Source organism: Chaetodon trifascialis, chromosome 14 (genome assembly GCF_039877785.1).
Source record: "Chaetodon trifascialis isolate fChaTrf1 chromosome 14, fChaTrf1.hap1, whole genome shotgun sequence".
NCBI classification, from domain to species: domain Eukaryota; kingdom Metazoa; phylum Chordata; class Actinopteri; order Chaetodontiformes; family Chaetodontidae; genus Chaetodon; species Chaetodon trifascialis.
This window is the reverse complement of record NC_092069.1, coordinates 18,332,707-18,359,906: the sequence shown is the minus strand read 5'-3', so window position 1 is coordinate 18,359,906 and position 27,200 is coordinate 18,332,707. Positions and strand designations below refer to the sequence as shown.

At 43.8% G+C, this 27,200-nt stretch overlaps 1 protein-coding gene across 1 annotated transcript in view; it reads right to left on the bottom strand.

The window, feature by feature from the left end:
- Positions 1-27,200, bottom strand: part of aqr (aquarius intron-binding spliceosomal factor) — a 46,489-nt gene that overhangs the window by 735 nt on the left and 18,554 nt on the right. The window contains exons 21-35 of the mRNA XM_070979259.1: positions 26,713-26,954; positions 26,353-26,514; positions 25,625-25,694; positions 24,187-24,297; positions 23,623-23,732; positions 20,062-20,197; positions 17,929-18,138; positions 15,654-15,791; positions 15,493-15,564; positions 14,389-14,576; positions 14,074-14,245; positions 10,420-10,590; positions 5,699-5,784; positions 1,560-1,734; positions 169-279 (exon numbers count right to left, since the gene is read on the bottom strand). Coding sequence (XP_070835360.1) covers positions 169-279; positions 1,560-1,734; positions 5,699-5,784; positions 10,420-10,590; positions 14,074-14,245; positions 14,389-14,576; positions 15,493-15,564; positions 15,654-15,791; positions 17,929-18,138; positions 20,062-20,197; positions 23,623-23,732; positions 24,187-24,297; positions 25,625-25,694; positions 26,353-26,514; positions 26,713-26,954 — 2,154 coding nt within the window. The remainder of the gene's footprint in view (positions 1-168; positions 280-1,559; positions 1,735-5,698; positions 5,785-10,419; positions 10,591-14,073; positions 14,246-14,388; positions 14,577-15,492; positions 15,565-15,653; positions 15,792-17,928; positions 18,139-20,061; positions 20,198-23,622; positions 23,733-24,186; positions 24,298-25,624; positions 25,695-26,352; positions 26,515-26,712; positions 26,955-27,200) is intronic.

The following is a 27,200-nucleotide window of genomic DNA, read 5'->3' as shown; positions in this document are numbered from 1 at the left end:
AATACCACAATAACGACCAGGGAGAGACAGTGACAGCTTTTAGCATGGTTAGAACCACAGAGAGTTTGATATTACTATGACACAGCAACAGTACTGCACTGCTGGTAGTTTTGAGTCATACAGTAGTATATCCCTTCACTATTGTACTCATTTGAGATTTGTTCTTACCTGTCTGTACTTCTGGGAGGTCTGGATCATGTGCATGTACATATTGTACACCAGGTTGGCCATCTCTGGCATGTTCTTGATGGCTTGGTCTGGCTGTCCAGAAGCATCTCTCTGAGGGAAGCAAAAAAAATATCAGATTATTTTGAATCCAGGATGTGGTGTGAAAGGAATGACAATGAGGAATTATCCCCGTCTTGTTAGCAGTCAGGGTAAACTACTGATCTGATGCAAATGTGCAGGGAAATTACAGTTCACCTGCCCTCTACCTGCTTGTTATTTGAAAGCAAATTTCTCACTTGCTGCCTCCAGCGATGGCTGTCATCAGAAGGAGTCGAGGATGCAGAGTTTGTAATTTGGCCATATTAGCATGCAGACAGAGTCTTGAAGTCTAAACTGAGGAGTGAGGCGAGCAGAATATTTAAACTGCTGGGCTGTTACCTCCTAAATACAGGGCTGATGCTCGCAGAGGCCCTCTGGGTATCATGTCAAAGTGAATGCGCAGACGGCTTCAGTACTGTAAAACTTAACTGTGTGTGGTTTTATTGCTGTAAAAGCATGAGTAAAAACATCGGGGCATTAATGTGATTGAGTGTGATTAGACATCAAGCCTTACCGTCTGTCCAGTGTTACCCAGCAGTGCTGTGAATGTGTAGATATCCATATGGAGCATGAAGCAAAAGTGTTATCCTTTATTTTAACAACTGCTTCTGAATCAGGACTGTTAACTAGCCTGTGAAAGTTCTGGTTGAGTGTTGCCAGACAAAAGTCTGACTTTTAATCTGCATCTGCGTGTAAGCAGCAGGGGTTTACGGACTCCAGTATAGACGGGCTAAGCAGGGGCCGCATGTGTGTGCCCAAACGAGCTGTCCCCCATGGGGATGAACACTCCGCAGTCGGAGGAAGTGTCAGAGGCTATGGGGTATTTTAGACAACCCTGTTGCCACACACGCCAGTCAGCGAGACACAGTGACCAGACAACAGTCATCTCATGCTGGCCTGGCGGGATTTGGGAGAGTGGTTTCACCTTCTGACCTTTGGGGGTTAATTATAGCCAGGCCCGTGTTTCCCATGCTTGCAGATGGCCCTCGCAGAATGCTGTTAACAGACTCGGGCCTATGGGTAAAGCTGCAGTAAGACTTGGGACCAGTGACGGCCAAGGGGAATGGAGATGCCATTCAGAATATAGAGGCAGGATTAGACAGTCAGGGGGGATGTTGGAGGGCGCAACAGTGATACGGAGATGGGCACCGATGTGGAACATTTGGAAAAGTAAGCTTGATTCTTATCAGCAAATCTGGAGCTTGAGAGCTTCATTAATGGCCAAATTTAATGGAGTAGAAGATTATTGAGCTTTAAGAGACTGGAATGTGCATGCATGTGTGTGTACATACAGGCTGTTCCTGGCTGTAGTATTCGTGCGGTCTGATGTGCAGCTGCAGAGGTCTGGCAGTGAGCTGGTTGAAGGCAGGGGTCAGCTCGAAGCAGTTTTGGAACAGCGACACCCGGGCAAAGATGTACAAACCCAGTCTGGCTCTGGACATGGCTACCACCAAACGCCTCACATCCCTGTGGAGTGACAGAAAAAAATGGTTGAAAATTGGTTTGACACGAGGGGGGAAATAAATGAAAGAGAAGTGGCAGGGGTGGGGGAGGAAAGTGTGAAATTGTAAGAGGAGGAGAAATTGTGTGTAGGGGCAAAAACAAAAACTGAAGTAAAAGGATCAAAGTAGAAGGATCAAGTGAAGATTGTAAAGGAAGGCAGTGTGGAGTAGGAGGAGAGAGGTTTAGTGAAGGATTTAGTGAAGCAGCAATAGGTGGGGGGGGGGGAAATACAGAAGCTGAGAGAGAAATAAAGGAATGAAAGGCAAGGGGCAGTGATAAACAAGGCAGACAAAGAGAGGGAGAGGTGGGAGAGTACAAGAGAAGGCAGACAAGTTACTTCTTCTTGCCATCCAGTGGAATTAAGAGATTAGAGGCAGAGGAGTCATTTCCCAGAGAACGGAGGAAACCTGCTTGGCTCGCTGTAGTAGCCAAAGTGTTTGTTTACCTGCCCTATTTTAGAGGAATACCACTTCATATCCGAGTTAAACAACTAAAAAACCTGCTCAACACCGCATCTGAACACACACGGAGCCCAAACTTAAGATACAATGTGTAAAAAGACATTTTCATAGTACACATCCACGTTACAGTGAAAGTTGTATCCGTTATACAGAGAGAGGCGGAAATTCACAGACAGCTTCTAAAAGGTGATCTTTCACAAAGTGAACCAATAAAAAGAGAGAGGGGGCACCCTTCAACCTATTTTAGTATGCAGTAAATCTTCATACTGTGTGTTTTAGGTGTTTAGATGGGCAACCTAATGGAGCTGTGCGAAATCTGACCATTTAGCTGGCCAATAAATCTCTGAGACAAAAGCATCCTGCCTTACAGAATCTACAGAAGAAGGAAGAGCATATGAGGGGGAAGAAGTGTTTGGCTTACTCAAGCAGCTCTGCTCACGCTGAAAACAAGTCTTTGGTTTTGATGTGCAAGAATTTGGCACATGCCCGTGTTTGTATGTATGCACTTCTCAGCACATGTTGAAAGGCAGCCAATAAATGTGGAATATGTCCACCTGAACACTTCATAAGATTAAGAGGATTAATCCTTGCAATATGCATGATGACTGCCATGAATATGTAGAGGGAAAAAAGGCTTAGGGAAACTGTTGTGTGGGGTTTATACGATAAAATGACTGCAAATTTCAGCCACGATGCAAACTTGAAAGCACAACATTTCCACAGAGACAAACTACAGCAGCCTACAGCCAATGAGCACAGAGCTCCAGAAGAGATGAACCAATCGTGAGGCATGATAGCCTGTGGACATGGCACTACTGAGAGACGCCCACCTGGGCTGTGCTGTGACACGGCAGGGCAGAGTAGGCAGATACCGTTTGTGTGTGTGTGTGTGTGTGTGTGTGTGTGTGTGTGTGTGTGTGTGTGTGTGTGTGTGTGTGTGTGTGTGTGTGTGTGTGTGTGTGTGTGTGTGTGTGTGTGTGTGTGTGTGTGTGTGTGTGTACATGTCAGAGTGTGTCTGGATCTGCGCTTCCCTGTCAAAGAGTGTGCTCCTGCATGTGACCGTGCCTGTGTGTATCAGCAGGAATGCTTCTCCTGTCAAAGCAAGGGTCAGCTCGTCATATGGTCAGCTGCGTCCCCCGTGGTCGTCATGGCAGCAGATTGCCATGAGGACAGATGCAGGGAGAGGGGGGTGGGCGAGGAGGAGGATTGTGAGGTAGTGGGATGGCAGTGGGATACCTCAGTGATCCCAGTATGGGGAAAAACAGAATGGACAGCACAAGAATTTCCCATGAACCACTGGCCTTTCACCCACTCAGCACACATTCAGAAGAGTCAGGGACTCCAAGATATGAATGAATGTTCAGTCAAAGCACAACTATGAAAAATGGGACTAATAACGCATCTTTTAAGAAAAATGTGACGATATGACGCATCAGTCTGCTTACAGATACAACTGCATATAAAAAAAAAAAAAAATTTACCACCACTGGCAGTTGCATGAATCTGAATTAAAGGTATTCAGTATATTGTCTGTCGTAATGGACTTTGTCCCTGTATTGATATGTGTGAGTCCAATGGATGACTTCCAGTGAGAAACATGCTGTCTTCACTTAGAGACTATTTTTACAGAGGAGTACAGATGACTGCATCACATGCTGCAGTGACAATCACATGAAGCTCAATACCAGCAAAACCAATGGGCCTGTGGTGGATGACAATGCTTCAAATATGGATTTTGCTGCAAAGAAGCTACAAATTGTAAAATGTGGATGTTTCACACACATCTCAAACCTGCAGCATAGAAGATCTGAACAATCAGCACAGTTTGAAGGTGGACACCCAAGATTGGTGTCACCAACTCAGTATCTGACCAAATGTGAAACATGGTCACAGTCTCCCCTTCTGTTCCTGAGTTATGGTGTTGAATAATGGCAGGTAAAGTGTTTTTAAACAACATTATGATATCACACAAATGGCTTAGGAGACAGCTCACCAGAGCTTCTGTAGCCTGCTGCTCATCTCTGAGAGAGAACACACCCAAATTGCAGACCACACTGTTGGTGGCTGAGTTGGATTGTGGGTAGTGTAGGCACCGGGTTTTGGTGAAAGAAGAATGCGTGGAATGAAAAGACTATTCTAGCTTCTGCTGCACCGACTCACCGATACGATCATAGTAAGAACCTGATTGAAAAACTAGGTTTAGGGCCTTTCAGCTCAATTTCTTTGCTACAGGTGATAATCCAGGAGAACAGAAACTCCACTACTATTGTACTTCACTGGACAGGTAGCACATTGCTACGGGGACAACCCTCCCACTCTGAATGGGCTGGTGTGGAAGGTGGTGTGCAATATCCAGTGTAGGACAAGATCAAATGAGCGATACCGAGACGGCGAGCAGGCGCTGCCAGCAAGATAAACTACCACTTTCGGTGGCCCGCTGCACTTCTCGTTCCCAGATACATCAGTTCATTGCTTTATCGGGAAGAAGAGGAAAGAACAAAATAGAGTTTCTGAGCATTTACTCCGCCAAATAAAAAGACCACACTCAAGGGTGGGGGGCATCTATTTAGCTACAAAAGCAATGACTTATTATTGGCACTAGGGTTCCAATCTGCAGACTGTCCAGTGTGAGGGTGTGTGACCGCACTGGCAGTAAAGATGTGAGCAATGCCATTCCAGCAGCAGCTACTGTACATCACAGCCAGAGGCCAGCACGGCAAGCTTAAGTACTGCCGAAGAGCTCGGCCTCAATTGTCTGGTATTAAAACATGCAGCGTATTAAGTGTGAAGAGCTCATCAGGATCTCGCGGCAGCCGAAGAGTGAAAGGCCATTTCGCTACAAATCAATTCATTGAAATGAGGAAGGAGGCGGGAGTGAGGAGAGGAGGGAGCAGAGAGATAAGGAGATGGAGCTGAGGACTGAGAACAGGGGCCAGGAAGTATAGTTGAGCAGACAGCAATGGGACACCGAATGAAAAGACCTAAAACCTACCGCTGCAGTTTGGTTAACCATCACGCCTCTTAATGACTGTTATATGGTATGACTTTGATCAGAACATAGCTCTTTGTTTAATAGTCTCAACCCAATCATCAGAGCACAATGGCTTCTCTTAACCAGGACAAAAAGCATAGCCGGCTCCACAGACTCCTGTCCTGAAGCACCCTTTATCATCCCTGCCTCAAATTAAGCTCATACATACTTAAAGGCAGCCGCAGCGCTACTGTCGCCTCTTCCTTTAGCAAACTTCATTCAGCAGTTACACATGACAAAATGAGAAAGCCTCCTGAGAGCAGCTGTCTCAAGAGACTTAAGTGCCTACATATTTCTGCTGTGTTGTTTCCCTGGAGGATGTGCATCGAAGGTTTAGCTCCTAATACACAAGTATTTTTGTAGAAGAATAGCTGCTGAAGGTGTCCATTCTGGGTGAGGAAAAGCTTTTCTGCTTGGTGTGCGCTGAAGTAATTACCTCAGGTGTCCCACAGCTTTGGTGCGGACCAGTGAGAGGATGATGTAGTCGTTCTGCTGACCCTGGAACCTGTCCACCGTCGTCACCTGCGCAGACACAGAAGCATATTCAGTATTGAACGGGAAAACCACACAAACATACACAGAAATATCAAAGATATGCTAACTAAGCTATGGCAGCTGATGTATTCTGCAAAGTAAATGAGTTTGTGCATTTTAGGTAGGTGGAGGGATTTAGCTGAAATGTTTAGAAACATGAGCGCTTGTGCTCTCCGTCTTAAATTCTTTTTCTTTCTTTTATATTTATTTATTTTTCGGGGAGGGGGGAGATGAATGATGGCGCTTGTATTTTCTTGTTATTGCTGTTATCGCTGCGGGCCACATGGTCAGTCAGCGGGACTAATACAGCTTAGAGGGCATTTGCCGCCACTAGCCTCTTACCTGGGCCCCTGAGACTCGGGGCCAAGGTACTGGGGGCCACGCTGCCTGACTGGATCAAAGATTACTTCACAGAGACAGAGAATGGAGAAGTGGCTCTCTGTGGGATTTTTTTTTCTCAAAGCAAAGGAAAACTCGTGTCAGCCAATTTGCTTTCATACCCTGGTAATCCTGTCTTGCTGAGAAGCGTACTCATTCCCGTACATGGAAGAACAGAGCTGTGTTTTGACACCTTACATAATAAAGACAACATACTGCACTTACACTTGGAACTTGATACAAAGTGAGGAAAACTGATGAGATGCAACCCTGTAAAAACGAAACAGCACGAGCTGGACTGGTCCGCATCACGGGCTGCTCCGTTATCAAAGTCTGCACAACCCATGATCGTGTTGAAGAGTGTGTTGAGGATGGACTCAAGAGATTTGATTCACATGTTAACTACAACTCCCAGGGAGTGAGAAACAATCACCGAGCTTAAAGTTTTGTTTCACCGCTTATGGCGAAAAGAAGAAAACTCACAATACAATCAGCAGCTTAAATCATTTCATATATGGATTTTGGGTCAGTTTTGGGTGTATTCAGTATTTATTCAGTAACGTCTTCAGTAGTAGTAGTTTTAACTGCCATGCCGCCACTACCAAAACACAAAAAAACACTTTAATTTCTCAGGCATACTGTCTGAACCGACAAAGTAAGACTGCATGTAAATAGAGGTTACATTACAAAAAAAAGCAGAAAGAGGTTGGCCTTTGCTCTTTAGATCCATTCTTTGCAGTGGATCAATAGGACATCAGTTACCATCAAGAAACCACACAGCCCCAGGACTACAGCAGCCAACCTATGGACCTGCCATGCTAAATAAATCATCCTGTGGTCGGGGTTACCTCCTGTTAGCAAATGCAACTTTCAGTAATCCTGGAACAACCTTTGCCAAACCCCAGTGACAGGAAAAGTGTGTGTGAACATGGAAAAGAGGCAGAGAAGGGGCAAATGATGATAGCAGACCAATATTTATTTATGTCTCCCTGTTGCTATGTAGAACAGGTGCAGCACCTGAGGCAACAATATGTCGGTCTTGCAATGGCACGGGGCGTCGCGGGCTCTATGTTCGAGTCAAATGTTTCAAGTCAACCACGGTCACGCACATGCATGTTCGCACAAATGCGGCAAACGCAGACACACTCCAGCACATCCTTTGTTGTTGGTTTTGACCCAAACGGTGCAACTTGCTCAGCAGAGAAGGGGTGCTTAAGACAGGGAGTTATTCTTAGCACACAGACAGCGACAATGAAGCCCAGATAGAGAATCTCCCCCAGGCGTAGCATTTTGCATGGTGTTTAGTTATTTATGAGAAATCTTCCAGGGAGTGAATTACAGAGGTCGTGTCATTGTGGCACATGCATGTCTGTGGATACAGGGAAGCACACAAACACACACAGGGTACGCTGTGAGCTGCATTTGTGCACACACACAGTTTGTTGCTAATGGAGACTATTTGACTGAGAATCACTGGCTTCTTCCATCTCGCCCTTCTTCTTCTTCTCCTCATTGTCATGGACATAATGACATCGACTGTCAGCTGAGGGTCAAGCATGGATCTCTCCTCTCTTTCTTTCTTTGCTCGTCACTCTGTCCACCCTGTTATGTCTTATTCACGGCAATTAAGCTCTGGTATGGGCTGAAGTCAAGACGGCCGGATAATTCTTTTTTTTTCACAAACGACTCTATGAGAGGTTAACAGTGTAACGTCTCATTTCCTGTGCCTTCATATTCACGTGTCTCAGGATTTCATACCTGTCTACAAAAGGCATGAGCTGACATGATAAGAAGACATTTCCCAGATATAACATACCAGGCTATAAGACAACTTAATTCTGGTCACACAGCAAGCTGTCCTGTTGATAAAGAGGCTCCTGCTCTCAGAAAATGAAGGAAACTCTCAGAGGGGATGGAGAAAGCGTGTTTGTAACAAGTGGAAGAGCTGCCGAGGGATACAGATGAAGCTCAAACAGCCACAGCTTTCCCTTCTCAATCATCTCTCTGACCTGGATGAATTAATACTAGCCTAAAATACAGCACCAACAGAAGAGGAACTCATATGAACTGGAATTTACAGAGTAAATTAAAAAAACAAACATTGAAGATACACCAATGCATAACTGCATGCATGTGTATACCAACCACTGTGTTTGAGATTCAGCCGACAGCTTAAGCTGATGTGTTTATTCTGACTGTGACTGGTGCTAACTGGCCCTCCTCTCCTTTTCTGTCTAATTAAAGTAATCACAGTAAAATGGGCTGACTGTTGACATCTGCTTGGCTTTAGCCATTGTGACATACTGTCAGACACACTGCGGACCCAATGTTCAGCGCCATGACCTTTCAGCTGCTCAGCATTTTCCCCACAAGAGCCCCTCTTCCTTTTCCATCTCTCTCCCTCTCTGGCTATCTTTCTTCTCAGCAAATCTAACAGCCTGTCACCCCAGTCACTTTATTACCAGGCATGCATACCGACTAAAGCCACAAGCACAACGAGTGACGCTTTCTGTCTTCATGTCGTGGGACATTTAACATGACCAAGCACAATTTCTGGCGAGCTGTCAGAACATGACATACTTGACAACAAAGCAACAAGGTAGCTTTGCACAGCGCAAAATACAGACACAACAACACGCCAGCCTTGCAGATGGTAGAACGCACCATGCACACAAAGGCATGAGAGGGATTCACTTCCTGCCTGCTTGTTAGGCAATGAATAAACAGCAACAAGCTGAAATTAGTGTTTGTGCATTCACGTGTTATATTTTTCTTGTCAGCAAGCCCCATGAAAAGACCAAAACCAAGAATAAACTGGTGAAATACAGCCTATTTATCAGTGCCATAGACCTCCATATTGACATATACCACTGAAATTTCATTGGCCAGTGCGGATAATCACCTTGCTTACTACAGGTACACACACTGCACAAACAACTGAAAAAGTATGCAACATAATTGGTGGCATGCTGACCCTTTGCCACTGTGGAACAACGACACTCGCAGTGACAGGTGATGTGCTATTTTCACTCCAATGTTGCAACTTTCTCTGGCGTGCCTAAATAGTCTGTGACGCTGTAAAGTGTGTGAAAAGCCTAAAGAACGGAGACCAAAGAAAGGTGAGAGAATCTGGGTAGGGAAAAAGAATGGAGACAGAAAAGCATAACCCGAGGCTAGCGGGTAAAAGCATTTAGCAGTACAAACAGAAAATGGGTAGGAAACTGTGCCAACTGGGTGCCGACTTAACACAGTGTAAAGGAAAGAATGAGGAAAGAGACAAGAGGAGTTGGGAGGAAATACTGTAGACTCGATGAAGACAATCCAACAGTATCCTTCAGGGATGAACACAGCACTTTACACCCACTCTCAAAGTATGCACATTCAAATCCTCACACACACCTCAGTCACTTTGATTTACAGAGGTATGCAGCTGGCTGGTATGTAGACTGTTGGGGACAGAGGGCACAGAGTGTCTGGCTCTATTTGGGTCTTATGACCTGCAGCAGTATTGGCGGTCTCATGATTTGATGGAGCGGAACACTGAACCCAGGATAACAAAATAAATATACTCTTTTGCTTTGCTTACAACAGTAGCAGACACTGTATGTCACACTACAAGGATAAGGACTGTTGGGAAAACTTGGGAAAGAGAGAGAGGACTGTGTGTGGTAATGGGAGGCAGAAACAGCAAAAGCCTTGTGAGGATTCAGAGCTGTGAATTTCTCTCTCCGTGCAGCGGAGGGTAGAAAGACGGTGCATTGACTGAAGGTGTGAAGAAACTGCGTTCGTGTGCATGTTATGTGTGTTAAGCGTGTTCCTACTGAACCTAGTCTGAGACCTACACATATATAGGAGGTGAAAACATGTCTGCTGGGACTGTGGATGCTTTCCTGACACAGAGAGAAAAAATGTGTCCTCTTTAAGTGATGTTAGGGGCGTGTACAGTTCATGTGTGTGGAGTCGGGTGTGTGTCAGTGTGTAAATGTGTAATGTCAACATTTTACGTATACACTTAACCGAGCTTGATGACTTGGACTGAAATCCCACTTTTTTGGAATCAAGGTTATAAAAGAGCAAAGAAAGTACCTTACAGAGATTTAACAGAGCAGGACTGTATACATGCAGCTCTGACTTCTAAGCGGATGCTTTTTAATAATGTACAGTAATACAGAGGGAAAACAACGAGTGCTGATGCATTAGCACATTTCAGCTTGCAGCCTCACATCCACACGTGTGCGCCCTTACCTTGTTAGGTTGACCAAAAAAGGGGTTGCCAGCACAACGCTGGTTGATGACATCTCTGATCAGGTGTTTCTGTCCATTGTAGGTGGTGAGGATGCTGATGCGGTCAGAAGGGTACCCCAGCAGACGCATGTACATGTACAAAGCCACCGCATACTCTGCCTCTGCCAGGTTCTTCACAGGAAGAGAGAGAAAAGAATGGGGCAAGGTTGTAATATTTTAAATATATAATACTGTACACAAGTAGGGAGAGAAAGAAAATGATGTTTGGGAAACTGACCTCAATAAAACCTATTGTCTATCAATACAGGACTTTAGTAGTGAATGAAAGCACTAAGATGGATTACCCAAAAACACAGGTGCCTCTTCCTATCAGCAAACCTGGGGCTGTCTGCAGTGTTTGACACCTTGCTGTTCTCTTTCTCTTGTACTTTAACATCTTGCTTTAGCCCTTTCTCGCCTGTCAAGTGTTTAACTTTTCAGCCAGATAAAAGCCCACTCATTCACGCATGAGTAGCCATCTGATTTGGGTTGGAATTAATTGCCTCAGACGAAGCTCAACACAGCTACTAGTCAGGCCAGGACAAAATGTCCCAATCTAGGATCCCCTACAGCAGGGAGCATGGCATATTTCTACTGTGGCCGTGATATTCATTAAGTGGGGAATAGCTGACTGTTAGCTGATTTTTAGAAGAGTGACAAAATTCTTACATATAAACTAGGAAAGACAGGATTTTCTCAAAATAGCTGCTGCTTGTTGTTCAGATTCTATACGAATACGACTGCCACAGGAGCTCTCAGTACACACACTCACACACACAAGCAAACAGACAGAAAACGCAACACTGTCTCTGTATATGTATTTGTATAGTATATTTAAACACACCCATTTGCTATCACTGTTGAGCTCTCATCTCCAATGCCATATGTCCATGTCCCCCCGGACAACATCATAAGAGCCTGTCCTTCAAATGGGACTAAAAGTAAAGGCCAACATTGCATGCATCATTCACCCACTTTACAATCAACAAATTCCTCAGCACGAGCATGTGCATCCTGGCTGCAAGGCTTCACCGTGCCCTTCAAATGTGACCAAAAAAAGAAAAAACCAAACAAGAAAAAAGCCAACATTATGCATTATTCATCCAGTTTCAATTAAGCCTGGACTGCAGCCTCGCATCTTTGATAATAATTTATGCAGCTTCATCAACAGTTCCTGATCCAGCTGCACTGGAGTCAACACATCAAACAGAGTGACAGTCTTTGTTCTTCTTCCCTTGTTACCTGTCTCCAACAGGCACATATTCATAACTTTAATGACGACACCAGGTTTGTACTGATAGAAACTGAATATTCAAGTTTGTTTTTAAAGGGCAATTATTCAGAATCACTGACAAAATGTTGAAATTCATTCTGGCTGCGCACTTCCTGTTAAATCCTGTCCCAACATCATGTTTCATAGGGAGCTATACACATCATGTTATGGAAGAAAAAACCCCACCTCATTTAATATTTAGGAACAAAATCATTTCTGTAAACCCCCTAATTTCAGTAGAATACATAAAAAAATACTAACAAGGTGGCCATAAACATATGCAAGAGCTACACACATGCCTGCACACATGCACACGCACACATACACGGAGTAAAAAGTAGTCATGTGGCTGGCATTTCCAGCCTACCTCATATGCATATTTAACATAAATGTGATCTAATGCCCTGACGATGTAAAGGCCCATTGGAGTTTGAGCCAATGGCCCGAAGCTACATGAGGACTGAGAGGATGGAAGGACGAAACCAGGATGGAAACAGAGACGAGACAGAAGGTTAGAGAGGCTCGGACATTGTGGTGTAGATACAAGCACATGAGAGGTATAAATCCAGACTACCTGTGAGTGGAGCCCACAATGCTTTTTGCTCTTATGTAATTTAAAATGTAGCTTGTGAAGCAGAAAAGTCGAGACTAACAAGCCTGGTGGCTGAGAAAAGCCATTTTCTGACAACAGAAGATGTGGATTTAGTTAAGCATCTCACTCTTTATGAGCCACTTGGCAACTTGGGAAGTTCTATCAAAGGTCTGAGACTCAATATGGAAAGTGTTTTAACAAATGAGGCAGAGCGGCAGAAACAGACCTTTGGACTGTGGAGTGTTTGAGTGCATGCACATGTGTTTGTGGAAGTGTGAAGCAGAGTTGTGTTTGTTCAGCTGTGACAGTCATTCAGCGTGCACTGGATACAATTGCTTCTCTAGTGTCCAATTTATCCGTTCTGGTTCCTGGGAAAGTGAGTGTGTGTGTGTGTGTGTGTGTGTGTGTGTGTGTGTGTGTGTGTGTGTGTGTGTGTGTGTGTGTGTGTGTGTGTGTGTGTGTCAGACATGGTGAATGATACTGGCAATTCCCTTGAGGAGCCTGAAAATGGCAACAGGCAAATGGAGTTGAGGTTCATGTGACCTGGTGCCTCGTGAAGCACACATGGTCTGGATTTAAGAAAATAAGAAGCTTCAGGGACATGAGCATGCCCAGTGTCGAATGCTGCAGTAACATTCATGAAGCGCTGAGGTATGTTCATTGGCCATGCAGCTTCTGAATCAATCAGTGCCGTGTAATCGTCACAGAAACCGGCTTTTAGCTGAAATCAAGAGCTGCTGACTTCTTGATGAAGCTCTGTTGTGTCCTCGTAATTGTGTTAATTGTAAAATGTATCTCAACTATACTAGTAATAATGAAAAGATTAGCTAAAAGAAGACAGAAACACAAAATAATCCAGTTAAATAAACTGGTTTCATGTTATATTTCCAAAATGTTTTAGTACTTAAAATGTTACTTTTATACTAGACGGTCTTGTTGTTTTATTTGACAGTAACATTTGGACTCCTGTGCTGGTGTGGTGCCAAAGTAAACACTCCCTCCCCGCAAACCCCTATCAACCAACCCCCACCCACACACAGTCTTGAGTGTCTCAGCAATGTCATGATGAAACACAATCTGGCTCCTGGTGTGAAGGACAAACCCACTGGTCTGTGCTGGGCAGCCAGTGTTAGCTGCAGACTAAGCAGAGTTATGAATATATCATATGGACTGGTAGCTAAACCATTAAAATTTAAAAATGAATGAAGTGCTGTACAACAACAATTTCAGAGGAAATGGAGGCTGGGGAGGAAAACTGTTATCTGTTCTGGTGGAACTAAGTGGGCATTAGTGTGTATCTGTGTAAATGAGTGTATAAATTGTGCTTGGAAACTGCCACACAGTGTTCTAACATTGTGCATGTACCTGTGCTGCAGATTCGCTGAATAAAGTAAATATCCTGGGTGTTCACTGTTCTCCAAATGGAAGTAATGGGTATGGGTCCGTGTGGGTTCATGCTGTCGGCAGCAGGGTACTTACGGTTGAAAGCATGTCTTCTGTTAGTATTCATTTCCAGGTTTGTTTTAGTTTTCACAACACATTTCCAGTTTTTATTATCTGGAAATGTTTTAGGTGATTTTCATGTCATTTAGTCTTTAGTCAGTTTTTTTTTTTTGTAGTGGATTTGTCAAGTTGAATGAGGAGTTTGAATGTCGAACACACCTGGTAGGCAAACACAGTTTTGCATGTACTGTACAAATAACAGTTGCGCTGTGTGTATTTGTGTACTGTGGTGTGTACTGCTACTGACCTGGTAGAAGTACGGGTTGGGCTCAGATTCTCCCACCCCGTTGAAGTCCTCCACGTTAACTAGCTGGAAGTCAAAGGTCAGGCCAGGGTTGGGCACCTGGAACTCAGGCAGTTGCTGGACATGAGGCAGGTTTCCAAGGTGTTTGTAGCGCCAGTTGTACAGGTTACACAAGCTGCGGGACAGTAAGACAGAAACACATGAAGTCACACTGTTCTTATGCCCTTTTATGTGAGGAGACAGTGCCAATCACTAGGACACTGTATCCTTTGTGAAAAAAAACTGACTGTAGCTTTATGCTCTGCCACGCTGACCCACCTTGCACGTGCACGGCCCTGTGCGTCCAGGTCTATGGTGGGCACTCCCAGGCGCACAAAGCGGGTGAACAGAGACTGCTCCATGTTGGAGTATTTCTGGAAAGCCATGTTCTTGATAACGGGAGGCAGCTGGTGGTGGTCTCCAATCATGATCCAGCGCTTCAGCCTGCTGTAGCCATCCTCTGGGTTCTACGGAGAGACGAGGACATGAAAAATGATTGGTAAGAATGCATGTTATGGAGAAATGAAATACAGGGGTCCATACTAGACTCAGTAAAATATTGTCTTTTCCATTTTAAACAGTAGAAGTCCAACACTGTTGAGGGTTAGGTCTAACCTCTGTCCACATGTGTAATCCCTGTGCACGACGACTTCTCCATGTTGGCTAACTTTATTTAATTTTGTCTCATCTAATGACTTGACAATATTACATAGTGTACATGAAATCAGATCTTCAGCAGAGAATAAAATTTAAGTCCTGGAGGTTAGTGGAGCATGAAGGGCCAGTACAGGTTTTACTCATGTGTGCGTCACACTGCCAGATTTTGGTAATTAGATGTGGTTTATTTGGGTCTTGACCCCAGACAAATCTGATATACCAACCATTGCAAATCAAGATCTGATTTAATCACTGGAATTACTGATAAGGGTTGAATGGCTGGATAATGAATGGGAAGGGCAGCAGGAGGAGGAGGAATAAACATTTTCACTGTGACGTATACCTGGCAGAGCGCTCTGCCTGTGGCTCACTAGGAAAGAGAGATAAGAGAGGAGCTCTGCCGAGGTTTGTAGATGGGCTGATGTGCTTAATGAGCTCATCTGTAAACAGACATTAGCACTATCTCGGACAATTAGGCACAACTACCAAAGACAAGCACCATTACTGTGTTTGGAGCCCATCAGTCAGACCTTAACAGATAGAAAGTCAGAGCCCTGAGTTAAGGATTAAACAAGTCTTGAAGTCAAAACTTAGGCCTGTCAGTGAGTTTTCAGGCAAGGCATGGCTGTAGCTTTTCAGTAATCAAGATTAACAGCAAAAATGACCAGTTTTAGTCAAAAAGCTTGCACAAGTTAAAGTTTTAATACTTAGTCAGGACGGGGTTACCTGTAACAGGAGGGGGATGAAGGTCTCGATCTCCAGAATCTGAGCAGCTTCTTCCATCAGGATGTTGTCATACTGATAAAGAGAATAAGCAATTTAAACCAGGTGCTTGTATACAAGCTTAACCGTGGCTGCTATCTTTATGTCAACTGAGAGGAATCTACCTTAAATCCCAGCTCCACCAGGTCATGGCGTTTGAGTGCAGCGTGCGTACAGGTCATGGCGATGATTTTGGCTTCTTTCACTAACAGATATTTGGAGCGGTCCAGTCCACTCCTCAGCAGCTCAAACGCCCGAAACTCCTTCCAGGGTGGACAAGAGAGAAGGTGAGGGTCAGCACAACTGTTTTATCAATAAATATGACTAGGAACACAAATAGCAAAAAGAAATCAGGAAACAGCAACCGCCCATAGGCAATTAAAGATGACCCCTGGAAAAAACTTTCATGTATTTGTGACTGAAGTTAAGTTTTTGCTTTCATGTTTTATCCTTGGGTTATGAGGGGAAACTTAAATGGCACACTGGCAAAATGATGGATGACTGCTGTCAAAGATGATGGATAAGATGCTTATCTACGGTGAAATAATCACACCTCCAAAAGGAAAGAGTCAGAGTTCAATAATCAGAGACACAACCAATACATCTTTGTGTCTACCCACATTTCCAAATGTGATGTCTGAAAACCTTAACCCTGTGATAGCTCCAACCGTCTCCACTTTTGATTCCCTGGAGATGTCTCAACACTCCAGCATACGAGACATCCTACCTGCCTTTTAATTAAACACATTATTGTCCCTTTTTCCCATGATGCAGTGACACACAGGACAGCCAACCGCAGGGCTGCTCTGCAGGGAGTATACTGAGTGTAGTTTGCTGTTCAATAACTGCAGCTTGAAGAGCACAGATTTTCTCAGATGGTTTATACTGGAATGGAAAATGTAGTGGCCAGTCTTAACACAAAATATTAATCAGTTCACTTCAGAGTGCCGATATCATGGCACTATGAAAAGCACGCTTCGAGGGGGGTATATGGGTAATCAGGCATGCTATTTTCAGGTTGCCACACTAGCAGTGTATATGAAGGGGAGGGAGAGAGGGAAGGGAGAGGGGAGAAGTAGACTCGGACAGCGCTGGGGTATAAATATTTGATGTGTTACTATTTTAGCATTAATATTAAACCGATCAAAACGTGCAATATTGATGAGATCTATTTTTAACCCCCGTGGCTCCAGTGTGGTTGAAGGGTGAAATCAAGACGGTAAGGATTCATGGACACTGAGAAGTGATGGAAGAGAGGAAAAAACAAAAAGGAGTAAACAGCGGTAAGGATGTGGTGGGACTGCAGAGGAGGAAACGGGAGACGTCTGTACAGGAGGAACCCAGGAGGCACACTGTGCATCTGTCTGTCGAGCAATAAATTCTCCGGATATACCTCTGACAGCTTATTCCAAACTGCTTTTACATTTGAAAAGGCAGACAGATAAGCAAATTCAGCAGATTGTTGCTTTGTCTACCCTGCACACCACAGACAGCAATACCTCTTAATGGGTGTACAGATTTCACTGCAGCAAGGGTGAGGCTGAGGGAGGAGGGAGAGGTGCTGTGATGCAGTGATACAGAGGCCAGCCAGATAAATCAAGGTCACCACACATGTTGGGATATTACCTCCGGCCAATAACTTCTTTATTGCTTTTCTGAGACCTTCTTGGTATTCCCATAAATCTGATATGTTATTGTTATCCCTACAGAAATGCTCGATGAGCTGTGTGTGTGTGTGTTTGGGAGAGCAAAAGAGCGTGAAACAGAGTGACAGAGAGAGTGAAAAAGATAAGTAGTAATAGCCTTCATCACTTTGTTGTACTGCTTATCTTTTCAAAAAAAAAAAAAAGAAAAAGTCAGCCATTATATCTTCAAATAAACAGCACACGTTCTGTGAAGCAACTTACGAGAGAGATAGTGGCAGAAGAGACCACTGACTGTTAATCCACAACAACGTGTCACTATGGTGGCCAGGAAGGCACAGTTAGTTGTGCATGGGAGATTGTGCAACACCATACAGCCAACATAGCCTGTGTGTGTGTGTGTGTGTGTGTGTGTGTGTGTGTGTGTGTGTGTGTGTGTGTGTGTGTGTGTGTGTGTGTGTGTGTGTGTGTGTGTGTGTGTAGTAAAAGAAGGGATGTGCTTGGTTTCTGTATGAATTTTAATGTTAAGTACATTGAATTTAAATGTGATGACATGTGGTCTATAAATAAAATTGCCTTGCCTTACTGCACTCAAGTAACCTCCTTACATCCCACTGGGTGCTGCTCAGCAGTGAGGGAACTAGTACACTGTGTGTGTGTGTGTGTGTGTGTGTGTGTGTGTGTGTGTGTGTGTGTGTGTGTGTGTGTGTGTGTGTGTGTGTGTGTGTGTGTGTGTGTGTGTGCGCATCGTTCTTACCTCCAGCTGGGTGAATATTTTCTTGATGTGGCGGTAGCAGCCCTCTGCGATGTCCATGTCCTCTTCATATGACCGGCCCTTGAACACAGGCTGGGGGGCGTTGGAGAAGTACTTGTGGAAGGGAAAGTGCGCAGCCACAGCCTGCACCTCCACTGTCTTGCCCTGTTTAGGCCTGACTTTACTCATGTACTCTTCCCAGCGAGATATCACCTGTAGTGGGTGGAGAGAGCGGACAGTCAGTCCTCTGAAAGTTAAGCTGCTGAGCGATATAGTATGCGTTTAGTGCATACTGGAGAATCTCACACATCCTTGTAGCTTCTATGAATTTGGTTTTTATGTGTTTATGCTGCACGAGTGCGCAGCAGGTGTTCTGCATGGCTCTGCCCAGCCTAAATGGTGCATGCTGTATTTTATCTAAAATAATTCAACCATAGCCCAAAAAAAACAAAACAAAAAAAACAAACAGAACAGATAGCCTCACTTGTTTAAAGGTACCCCTGCTGAGCACCTAATAAACCAGCTTCAACCAAACAGCAGGGTAGCCTAGTTCTAAAAATACTGCACCCCTGTGATAAACAACTTGAAGGATAGCATTAATGAATCTGCTAGAGGACTCAGCTTAATTGTGTGTTAAGTATCTGCCTGTATGGACTATTAAGGCCCCCATCAAAACCTTCTCCACATGTGCACTGTTATTACTGATCGATGACAGAGGAGTCTGCTCACGGTCAGAGATTCGCCACACTGAGAACTTCTTGACATTTACAACTTCAAATGTCACAGCACTACACTGCTGGTAATTCTTCAGAGCTAAAATAACTCAAGAACTCAGCTAAAATTAAGTTAAAAAATGGCAGCATGAACATCATCAGACATGAACTGTAACCCTAGAGCTCCGGTAACGGCCATAGTATGAAGTATTAATTATGGCTTTGACTCACCAGACAACTATCTGCTGTAGGACACAGTTATGACCAAAACTAAAAACTACGTAACTGGCATCTTTACACTGTTTTTCTATGTCGTATTACTGATGTGATGTGATACTTGAGTGACAGAAGAGGAAAAGGTGGGATATAAACTTGAGCATCCCTTTAACGCTGAAGACAGACAGCTCCATCCTGCACTTCGTTATGTTACAAATGTCTATTTTAGAAGCCTCCTAGCAAAGCATGAGAGTGCAAGTAAGTAATTGTCTGCAGTGGCATTTCTCCTGCAGCCCAAGAGGACAGCGATAATTAGGTGACAGGAATAAACAGGGTTGAGAGTGATTCTAGGTATTTGCAGCCTAGGCAAAAAGAGCAGTGAGTCTGGGGAAAGGAAACTTTAATACTGCCTGGATTTGATTGGCATGAATCTGTCTGAGCCACAGAACAAACAGTACAGAAATCTATTCTAATTAATTCAGCAAAATTTCTCCTGGATACCCTCAACTCATTCTCTCTCCCTTTCCATCTCTCTCCCTGTCCAAGTCAACATTAGTATCTAAAAGCACATTTCAAGGATGTGTAGTCAGACTGAAGGAAGCAACTGACTGCCTGGACTTTTGAGAGGTTTGTTTTGCTAAACCTGCATGCACGTAGGAACTGCACTGGACATTAGACTCACTTTATCTTGACGAAATATTATGCACAATATGAATCAATATTACGTGCAAAACCCAAAGCACAGCCTGTGCAACGCTGGCTGAGGTGTGGACAATATGGCCAAAATCCATCACATATATGTAACTTTATCTAACAGTCACAGTACATATCCTGATAACGTAATAACGTGCCATACTTCATCACATCTCACTGTTTTCTTCTTTTATTTGGAGCTTCCATACAAACAAAAACAGCACCTGAGATAACAACACAAAAGACTAAAAACAGTAGACCTAACCTAATCCTTTCAAAATGGAGGCTTTAAGTTTCCAAATGAGAACAACAGAGAAGTAATAGAGGAACATTATCACCATCAACTGTCGCTCTCACATTACATGAGAACATGGTACGCAGTCCTGCGGCCCAAATCACATGACCTTGTGAGGCAGCTGGATTGCTACAATGCTGTACAGGTTGAAGCATTTCTTCCATTGCACGGTACATAGCATCATACCGGACACCCCTGATAGGCACCAACTGATCTTACCTGGTAGAGGTAGAAGTGTCCAGCAGTCTCACAGGTGTAAGAGACATCTCCCGGGACATCCAAGCTCTCTTGTAACCTCCCCACCTCTCTGAGGAGCTCCAGTCTTCTGGCCAGGACATAGTTTACCCTGCCATATCTGGAGACAGACAGACAGCACAGCACAGTTACTTGACAATCTAAACAGTTTACCGTCTTTTATAGGGAGTTAAAAGGAAACAACTGGTGTTGTGACCCAGGTTCATCGGCCTACATGCTGCTATGGCAACCCTGACAGAGACCTTCAACAAACTGCTGCCTGTAACTGGGTTTCCATCCAAAACTGTAATCACATTTTGAGAAACTGGCAGAAGAAATCGTGAATGAATGCTTATTTCCATCCACTACTGTAATACAATTATTGGGAGTTCTTGATTGCATTGAGATAAGCATTAGGTGGCACCAATTATCCAGTCGTAAAACCATTCCACCATTCCAGAAGAAGAGCACCAGTCCAACCACAAATGGTGGGAAAAAAGTCAGAAAACATAATGGAAAAAATGACATTTCTCTCTGTCTCACATATAAACGTGAGGAAGATTAAATCAGATCTCTGTGGAGTGACGGAGACATTTTGATCTGCAGACACATCTCCACGAGTCAGATAAATGTTCGCTAGGTCAGAACTCTATCTCCCATTAGCAAAAGCAAAAACTAACAAAACCAAAAAAAAAACATTTTTCCAAGTCTTTCCATTCACATCAACCTTTTCTAACGCGATACTGCAAAGTGCACATAACAATCCGTTGATGGAAACACGGCTAGTGCGGATTCAACCTGTGATTTGATTTCCGCTGTAGCATCAGATTGCTAAATGTCCATGAACAGATAAGCAAACACAGTTAATCACGATCTAATGATCACTGAGCTGCGCCCTTCGCTGACAGCAAGCAGGTGACGAGAAGCCTGCTCGTCAGTACAGTGCAGCATTTAACAGAGTAAACTATACTGTAAACATGATCCAGTGGAGGACAGAGGTTTAAAGAGGGCCATGGCTGTCCTTGACCGTACATGAGGTTTGTTTAAGTTCTATCATGCATCCTATTGTGCAGCTAAACAATGCTGCTTAAAAGCAATTATCAGGTGGCAATGAGACAAGCAGCATGTACAGGAAGACAGGAAGTGGGAGGGGTCACAGGGTAACACTGGAGGTGAACTCTATTTTTAGAGCCTCTACAAAGATCCTCAGTCAGCAGATGACTCAAAGACAATCACAGTGCTCTGCCTGTTTGGCCTGAATAAAATTAAATAAAAATGGGGAGTGACCTTGCCTCCCAGGCTGACAGACCTGTGAGGCTGCTGAGAAAGAAAACCCAGAATAGACACACAGGTGTGAAAATCAGCATTTATCAGGAAGATTGTAAAAAAATTTTTTTAGATAAAATCAAATATATGTAAAGCTTGCACACACTGCAACCACTGTGCATGAACCTGAATGAGGATGCTGCATTTAATTTCCCCCATGAGCAAAAGTGACATTTTCTCAACTGAGAATATTTTTTAGCCAGAACCTAACGCACACACAGACAACTTTAGAAGACCTCTCCTATACCGCAATCAACGTGCACTCTGACAATCTCATTAAAACAGCACAAAATTCATCATGAAATACAGGGAGGCATTGTTAATTGATGGTGCTGCAGCCCCTTTGTTAGGCGTTCGAAGGAGCACTGCCTTCTACTTTGTCATCTCGTATACAGTGTTAATTAAAACTTGCTGGCTCTCCTCTCTTGCTGGTGTCAGTGGGGTGGAAGGAGTGTGGAGTCTGCATGTTGTTAGGAGGCAGGCGGGAACATATTAAATGCTGCAAGCTAAAGCTCTTTCTTTTATGTCTGTGTTGCTGCATAATTTAAGAATGTAACAGACTGCTTCCATGTGCAGACCCCAGCTCCCATACGCTGCTATTCGTACACACTGCACAGTAGTCATACACAGAGTACTGCAAATGAGCGACATGCATCACCCCACCCTTCCTCCTCTGGAAGGATTGCTAAGAACCATAGGGTGCAATTTGCTCAGTGTCACAGATGAATAAGGTGGTAATTAACAACGTAGGCTATAAGGAAACTATAAATAGTAACAGCATGAAAACTTGATATTCAATAACACTGAGCTATTTATATTCAGGCCAGAAAGCTTTGCTAGCCTACCCCCCATCAAAAAAAAGGAAGATTGTGGCTGATTCATCTAATAACGGTATTAAATATAGCAGCAGTCATGTAGAACTGTAAATGTTTCGGGTATCTTGAGGTTATCTCTCTTTCTTAAGTCTGTCATGAGTGCTGAAAGTGCGCTCCTCTCTTTTCCCTTCCCACTATATCTCAGTGGCAAAAACTGAGTCACAATCCTTCAAGGCATCTCACAAAGACACACACACACCCTGGCGTTTACACAAAGACATGGGTGAGAGAGCTGGGAACTGCTGGGGCTTCCTTAACAAGACTCTAGTGGTTCCTGTCTGAGGCCATTTGTTCTGCGGCCTGCCACCAGAGCTGTACAGTATGAAGACGAGCAGCACTGTGTTTTATGTGTCCATTAGTGTGTGGACAAAGAAAGTTCTAAAACAACTCGTGTTAAAACTTTGCTAGTTTTATTAAATCACAGTTAGGTGATGTCACCCACTACAGATTTAAGAGGGTTCCTTCCTGGCCTGAACTAAACGGTATGAAAAACCTGAAATGAAGCGTGTTTGTTCATGCGATTATTTATTTATTCATATATGTATTCATTCAATTATTCAGACATATTGTTGTAAATTAATGAATTATTAAAAGGCCTAATGTGCTTGGACTACATTACTGAAACTACTGTAGATTACGTTTTCTTTTTATGGGTCAGCCACAACTGCAACATAACTGAAGATGCATAACAATGCTAAAATATTGCTCTTAAAATTGTTTTCATCCCAAAATCCACAGAGACTTTTATTCCTACATTGTTCAGGAAATGTAGAATTATGTGTGACGTTTAATCAGCCCTGGAAAAACCTTTCTAAAATCAAGTCATCTTCTCATGCCTGCTGTAAACCTACCCATCCCTCTCAACAACTAGTTTCTGGTGGCTACTACAAATGAGTATGAGGTCAGTTCTTGTGATGCAGAGCAGTGATGAGAGGGTTAAACAGACAGGAACTGCCTCTGAGTGCAGGGCTGCAGGGAGAGATCCCTTTCACTGGCCCAGAGGCCTGAGAGGCCAGCGATGCCTAATGAAGATAAACCAAGTCCGTGGCCTGGCATTTGGGAGTATCGAGTGGCCCCCTCACTGTGTTGACTCATACTAACGATGCATGTGGACAGCTGGGCTGCTTCTTCGTACGTACGTATTTGTGTGTACGTGTGCATGTGAGTTGTCTTCTTTGATCAAATTGCAGCATATATGCACTATAACTCTTTAACCATGCGTCGAATGCACTTCCACACATGCATGTGTGAATTCAAGTTGTCTCAATTTTCACATGGGCCTTCCTGTTTGTCTATCAGCGTGTGTGTGTGTGTTCCCTCTCCACCTGTTCCCCGCTGTCCTCACCTGCTGAAGTCTTTCTCAGTCTCCAGCTCCTCTTCTCCGTGGCCCAGACGCAGGAGGTGGCGCTCGTCGATGTCTAGGGCCATGATCTTTTCAAACAGCTGGTTCAGAGCCTGGTGGTGTCAACGTAAACATGATCAGTGTCTGTTGGTGTGTAATATCTGAGGTGTTTAGCACTATATGCTATAGAGCAAGTGTCTATTCTTGTACAAGAAATATAAATGCAAGGGGAAACTATTATTCGACTAAGATTTTTCATCATTACACCCAGCTATGTTTTTTGTGGCCAAGGTTCCTTTTGGCAGGCGTCCACTGGTGCAGAATAACAGTAGATTACTTTATGATTAAATTCTGAGGGAACACTGGGGCACAAGGGAGCCTCGATGTTAATTTTTCCTCCATGGTTTGAATATGACTAATGCCTGATTAATAGGCTGCTCCGAGTACAAGTACAAGCTCGAAATTCTCCAGACAGCTTCACTGTGTTTGAGCAGGGTGTTGGAGAAACTTTTCTGAGATCAGAGATGTGCTGATTTGGTTTGTGTGTAGATTGTGTCGTGTGTTCACCTGATTCGAGTGTGTGACTATGAGGGTCCTCTGCTCAGGGAAGTTGTGATAGAGGTTTGAGATGATCTGAACGGCAACATCTGTCTTTCCGGTGCCTGGTGGTCCAACGACCTAGAGAAAGAGCAGGAAGTGAAGAAGGAAATGGGAAATGTTAACAGAAAGAAGCAGAGGAGAAGATAAGCACAATCAGAAGTTAGGTCACAGTACAAAGGCGCTTGCCTTGGAGACACCCTAGTGGTTGTGACAGCTAGGCCATGGGCATGTCAGAACAGGCTAGGCTGGTGCCCCATCGTTAGCAGTGCTCAGATATATCCAATGCAACAAGGCTGTGGCGCTGCCTGGCAGGCCGAAACCCAGTGACTGCACAGATGGGCGCAGACACAAAGAGCTACTGAAAATGTGGAAAATTTATAGGAGGCATAAGCACTGCATCTCTCAAGCCTCCCTCTTGTACTCATCTGAATGCTAATAGCACTTCATCTCCGTGTAGAAGTTACAATGCTAATTAGCCTTATATTTACTGAACTGGGGGGAAAAGCACATCTAATTTACTAAATAAATATTCATGAAACAGGTTGGTCTTAGTATGGGCATCTCAGGTGAGTGGTTTTGGCTAAAACAGTAAGCACAATTAGATATTCCTGCATAAATCAGTACATAATCAGACCCTTGGTTTCCCTACATGAAAGCCGAGCAGAATGCGAGGTAGTGCGTGTGTGTTATGGCTCCAAACGACTGTGACATATGCCAAGAAGGAAGGTTAGAGGGGGTGTGGAGAGGAGTAGAGAAAGGCATGCATGCAGAGTTGTTTTATGACTCTGCTGACAGCCAACTTGCCATATTTACCTCGGCTAGCTGCACAATAAATAACTCAGACCCCACCGCCAACTTCCAATCGCCACATCTGAACGGCAATTTTGTCATAACAGTGCGCAAACAACAGTACGCTGGAATGACATAGTTTTGGATGTGTGTATGGACAGGGTGCATCCATAGCTGCAATCCTATGTCACTTTATGTGTGGTTGACAATTTCATTTGCAATGCCAAAATTACAGCGAGGGTTCAGGGAAATTTGTCATCCCTCTATATGAGTGATGGAGATAGGGACACCAAACAGCAGCATATTTACTGGTGAAGGAATTCCCCAGGTGTACATCACTGAGATTAATGGTTGAATATCTTTGGCTTTGGAACAGTGAGCTGAAACAGTATGCAGCTGCAGGATCAGCACTCACTGGACTGACTTGAGGCTTTGCCCGGGCAGCAGCACACCCAAGGATACGGCTGATGACTTTAAAACGAAGCTTGTCCTTTTAATTACGTCCAAAATGTTTGGAACTTTTTCTGTTAATAGAATAAAGTTAGTTTTCTATGTTTGGGCAGCCTGCCTTCAGTATATATATACATAATAAAAACATGAAAGAACCAGTCCTTACCATGGTGAGTCCTGGCTGCATCCCGGCTCGAATGGCTTCAATCTGAGTCGGTGTGAACTGAATTGTATTCCTGTGAGAAGTGAACATTACCGATATTAATAAATCAAGTAATTAGTTGGAGATACTGAACAGCCTTGACAGCATAAACACATTTTTAATCAAACGCTTTCATTATTATTTCTTAAATTTTGTTCTGGTGTTTTTTGAGACCATCTAAAAGGATTTTTAAGCCAGGTCTTCCCCGTGGACGTGTTGTTTCTATCAAGATTTAAATATCAAAGTGCAAACCGCAAATGCTAAAACACCACCAGACCGATCTTAAATTTTCATGAAGGGCAATTATTTTGCGGCATTATAATTAGTTCAGGAATATTAAAGCCTTTTCTGTTCACCTTTAATTGCATAAAAATTTACAAGTGTAGGCGTAACAACGACCAAAATAGCACGACAATATTACATGGCGAACAAGTTGGAGGAGATACCATGGAGACTAGCATCTGACTGGGGCCTCTGTGCTGTTGTATACTGTAAAGATGTTTTGGTTTGAGGTTAAGGACTTAAAGTATGCTCCAATATAATACGAACTTTTTGTATGCTAGTTAAGGTGTAAGTACTTTTAAAGAGGTCAGCTGACTGACTTCAGAGAGAAGTCAAAGTTTATCCAAACACTGAACAACTTTCCGACCCTGAATCTCATCAAAGCCTGAATAACGCCCTTGACCTCTCACCGTTTGGGCTGGTTGTAGGGATACGGTCCACGGTTGGGGGTGACATAGGGCTCAACGACCAAGGTCATGTCTCCCTCTTTGTCCTCCTCTTCTTCATCATCATCATCGTCAGCCTTTCTCTTCCTCCCTTTGTCCGTTTTGTTTGAGATGGGAAACGTGATTCTAATAAAGCAAGAAAGAGGAAAAAGGGATGACAGGGATTATTATGGCCATAATATAATACAACGTGACATCAAGTGTATCTAGTATGCAAATTCTCCAACAGCAAGAAAATAAAATGGGAATGTCTTTAAATGTGTTTTGATGAATAAGCTTCAGACTGTGCCTTTATCATTTGATTATTGGATCGTTGCCTTTTACCTGAAAGGGAAGACTTGCAGTTCGGGGTTCTCCTCCGTCACTTTGATGGTGTAACCAGGGAAACATGAACGCAAATGGTCCAGCGACAGAAAGGTGTCATTGAAGTCCAGCGTGGAGATCTGATTAGGCATTTTGGAGTAATGGGCACTGCCTGGGTCACCATAGCCCAGGATGATGTCGTGGAGCCAGTCTGGGACGACACACTCGGTGTTCATCAGGTTTCTGATGGTCTCTAGCACTGCCTAAAACAGAGAGACAGGCAAATATTGCAAAATAAGGATTTGAAGGGGGAAAATATAACTGAGGCACATCAGACAACAGACAGCCATCCCACAAGAGATGGTTAAGCTGGATAATAATAGCTTTGTGGTGGGCTGATGGGACAGCAGGTAATTTGTATGTCTGTCAATTAGATTTTAATGAGCTGCAACCTGTCTAATACCCTAAGCATCAAACATTGGGAAGGGAAACATGTTTACTTTTATCTC